Below are 4,279 nucleotides of genomic sequence, written 5' to 3'. Positions count from 1 at the left end.
ACTATGTTGGATTAAAAGAGTGTGAAGGTAACTAAAGGCTGTTATTTCATGTCCAGAGGGCTCTCATAATGTTGAAAATACGATGTTCCGGTCGCATTGTAGCGATGGCCGGATGCAAAAGTTTGGAAGCGGCATCCAGGTAAGATTCTTTTGATATACAGGGCGATGTGGTTCAGTTAGTAAAGCGGCCATACGAGCAATTTGAGAGTTCCAGGTTCTATTCCAGCTTCCGCCATCCTGGTCAGGACACTTTACTGTCGCTCCCAGTAACACCCACACCGGTATAAATGTAGCTCAAATTTACCTGATGTATTTCACTATAAAGCACTTATAAAGCATCTACAAAAAAACCGCTAAATACAATTAATTCACATCACAAAACTAACAGTGTGGCGTTCGGAGTTGCACAGGGAGGCCCAAGGCACCACTTAGCTTAAGGCTAAAACATAAAAAGTTATCAACAATTGGCATTAAGTAAAACATAAGCAATAATAGTGAGAGCCAAACAAACGTAAACTGTCACGTAGAGCGAACAATTAACCTGGATCGAGGAAAAAAACTGGTGGGTTATTAGTGATGGCAGCAGGTTAGGACACTAATCAACAAGCAGTAACCAGTGTGTAATCTCAAGCGCTCCTAGCAACAAGGTCGTAAACAAAGGGCGGAAGGGACAGCTAGCGACCAAGGAGAATAACAAAACCTGTGGCGACAGGTCATGACAAAAAATGTACTTGGAAGGTAGTAAACTGCTTTTTTATGCTCTATTTATGAAAATACTTGATTTAGCAATAATGAGTCCTACTTCACAGAAAATGTGTTTATTACAGTCATGTTCTAAACAAATTGATAGCAATAAATGAGAGATTACTGTATATGAAAATGCTTAATCAATCATGACTATTCCGTCAGCACCCCTCTCCTTTCTCGCATAATGTTAGAAAAGAATAGAAAGTACTTTATTGATCCCTGGGGGAAATTCAGCACCACAGTTCGTTCACAATAGACAATAAATAATATTCAGCATTATTAATAAGTAACATGTTATCATGTTACTTGATTTAGCAAGACGTTGCAATGGTTTTGAGAGGTGTTTTGTTCCTAATAAAAAATTGGGCAGAGTATCTCAAGTGGAGCAAAACAGAGGAAAAAGAGAGAATAAAACTACAGTTTTTATTAAAAATATAATCATGGGGTATACTTGTTTCTCTGTGACACTAAATGTATGTGATCAACACAGCAAGAGCTACTGCAGGATGCAAGTGGTATGTGAGTATTACAGTGCTCAAAGTGGTCAACTATTGAAACCGAGGGTCCAGTAAGATTTAGCAAGAAGGAAGGACGGCAGGCAGGAACTCGAGAAGCAATTTTCTAAAGTCTTACTTCTAGTTCAAACACCGCCACCGTCAAAAGCTCTCTTTTTTTCCCACCTGTCACACATTTTCAGCCTTAAGAATAATAACACTATCCCTCCCGTCTGGTCCAACCAGGCTAGGAAAATAGTATGAAAAATGGCAAACACTTTAATAAGTATTTCCATCACAATAAAAACATTGGGATTAGTGATAATCATTGCGCTGCTCGCTTGTTAGTTTCTACCATTACCATGTTTTTGATATGCGGCTGCCCCCAATGATTCGGTTTCGAATGGGCCCCAAAATGATCGAATACCCCCCTTGACGCAGATTAATCATGCATTTATTTTGTCTGCACGTTTCTTTACTTTAGCCACGGACGATTAGCGGAAAGGCGGTACGGTTTGCTGTATGTTCAAAGTTGCACAATCTGAATGGACTTCAAATAAAACTGTGACCATGTTTTGCGCAAATAAATATAGTGTGTTCTATTAAAACATTTTTTTTAAATGTTCCTGTATGACATTCTGAAAATAAAATTAAACATTTGTATCTAAATAGTGGGGTCTTTTTTAGTTAACTTAAATTATGCAAGAGAGTAATAACATCCTGTGATTAATCACGATTAAAAAAGTATTTGTTTGAAAGCACATAAAAATACATATAATTAACATTTTTCAATTAAAGCTGCATGAGCTTTTTAATTCAACTTTCTATTCCCTTTACAATTACATTTGATTCTTAATTTGTATACAGTACAGGCCAAAAGTTTGGACACACATTCTCATTCACAACACAACTGACGGTCCCAACCCTATTGATAAAGCAATAAATTCCACTAATCAACACTGACAAGGCACACCTGTGAAGTGAAATCGAATTTCAGGTGACTACCTCTTGAAGCTCATCGAGAGAATGCCAAGAGTGTGCAAAGCAGTAATCAGAGCAAAGGGGGGATATTTTGAAGAAACTAGAATATAAAACGTGTTTTCAGATTTTTTACCTTTTTTGTTAAGTACGTAACTCCACGTGTTCATTCATAGTTTTGATGCCTTCAGTGACAATCTACAATAGTTATGAAAATAAAGAAAACACATTGAATGAGGTGTGTCCAAACTTTTCACCTGTACTCTATGTCAATGCAATGCTTTTTAGCCAACCAAATGGCAAATATAGTCATAAATTTAGTCATAAACAAGGCCAAAACAAGGGGGGTATTTATGATAACCAAATTTCCTCCAAAAATGACAGGCAATCACTGATGTTTTAAAGGGCTGACTGCAAAAGAATGCTTGTTTTTGGAATCTGCTCTAAAAAAATATCAGTTACTTAAGAGTTTTGAACCAAACTCCAGCCACTCTGATGTCATTCATATGACAAATCTGTGGGCCACCAATAACAAAAAAACTTCTTAATTGCATGAAATAACATTTGGACACCATTATAATATTCTGTAAATGCTTTATGTACCGGTACACATTTATAGAATACTTAAAAATATATTGAAAATGTCTTGTCCACACACAAGCCAAAATGAAGACACTGTTTATGTTAGAAACCTTCATTCAACTGTAATTAGCAGTATTAGCATAAGTAAGTAAGTAAATGCCATTATATTTACCCTGATTTTGCAAAGTATCAAAGAAATAGCTACAAACAACACAAATACCTCCAATCGTCGATGCTTCCCCATGTAGTGCACAAAAATAAAAAAATATGTTGATATACAAACCGTCACTTCGGTGGACATATGCAAATTGAGGGAGGAGGGGATGTTTTTAGAAGTCAATGGAGCGGAGGGCGCCGATAGTAGAGGCCAGTCTCCGAGGTAACTGTTTGGAGGTTTGTTTGTAGTCTTCTGGCTTGGCCCTCAGCAGGGTGACGATATGCTGGAGGCTACGAGACGGCTGCAGCCCGAGAGCATCCATCACGTTGCTCAAATAGTCTGAGCAGCACAAATAGAAACATACACATGTTATATGTTTTAACTACAACCAGTATTAATAAAAGGCTAATTGTGTAATAACAGAAGGCTCCACCAGAAGGAGCAGTTGCTGATTGTACATCAGCCAGGTCAGAAAGAATATAATTTATCTTGCGCATCATGTTGCAGTGAAAGTATCTCGACTTATTTACCGATATCCGTGGCCAGCTGTTTGGTGGAATGTGCGCTCAGCTGAGGGATGAGCAGGATGGCGTCACAGTACGTCTGCATGGTTGCCCGAGCGATGGAGCCCAGCCAGTAGTCTGCTGTGTTGTCCAGCTCAGGAAGGTCATCACCTAAAGTGGGGTTTGGAAGTCATGAAGCGAAGGGATTATGTGGAAAAACACAGAGAGGGGGATTCGGTAACCTTGCTCAGGAGGAAAAGGTAACTTCCCGGCATGCAATGCCAACTCTAATGCCGGATCCTCTTGCGCCACAAAGGGTTCTAAGTGGAGCGGCAGAGACATCAGGTACTGCCCAATCTGGAAGAGAATGACATTGTAAAGTTAAAACTATCAACCAAGTGCCTTTCTGCATTTACTCAAAAAAAACTCTAATGGACGCCAACTGTCATCTTCCCGCGTAGCTCAAACCTACTTCCTTTTCCCAACTACAGAACTAAGCCTTCTGAGTAATGCAGTATATAAACATTTAATCCCTAGTTGATGTATATTTACATAATTATTTATCCTTTATCATCCAGGGTAAGACAATTAATAACAGATTGTCATTTGCAATGCTGACTTAGCAAAGAGGCGGCATTCACATAAATGACAGAGATTTTGAAGTGTGAAGACAATCTCTCATTGTCTCTTTCTCGCCAACAATAATTACTGCTATAGATCGCTCTCAACAGTTTATACATGCTCTTAACATGGGGAAGTTAATGTGTTGGAACATAAATGAATGCTTGAGATGGACAAACACTTTTCAAACTTAAAAC

The 4,279-nt window shown here is 38.5% G+C and overlaps 1 protein-coding gene across 2 annotated transcripts in view; it reads right to left on the bottom strand.

Annotated features, from left to right (window-relative positions):
* Window positions 1–802: 802 nt before the first annotated feature.
* The window catches only part of cog7 (component of oligomeric golgi complex 7), an 18,849-nt gene continuing 15,372 nt past the window's right edge, over window positions 803–4,279 (bottom strand). For both annotated transcript variants that reach the window (XM_061909334.1, XM_061909335.1), the window contains exons 15-17: window positions 3,704–3,818; window positions 3,489–3,632; window positions 803–3,297 (exon numbers count right to left, since the gene is read on the bottom strand). In XM_061909334.1, the coding sequence (XP_061765318.1) occupies window positions 3,131–3,297; window positions 3,489–3,632; window positions 3,704–3,818 (426 nt within the window). In that variant the 3' untranslated portion in view covers window positions 803–3,130. The remainder of the gene's footprint in view (window positions 3,298–3,488; window positions 3,633–3,703; window positions 3,819–4,279) is intronic.

The sequence above is a fragment of the Nerophis ophidion genome, linkage group LG08, assembly GCF_033978795.1.
Source record: "Nerophis ophidion isolate RoL-2023_Sa linkage group LG08, RoL_Noph_v1.0, whole genome shotgun sequence".
Classification (NCBI taxonomy): Eukaryota; Metazoa; Chordata; class Actinopteri; order Syngnathiformes; family Syngnathidae; genus Nerophis; species Nerophis ophidion.
This window is presented reverse-complemented; position numbering and strand designations above follow the sequence as displayed.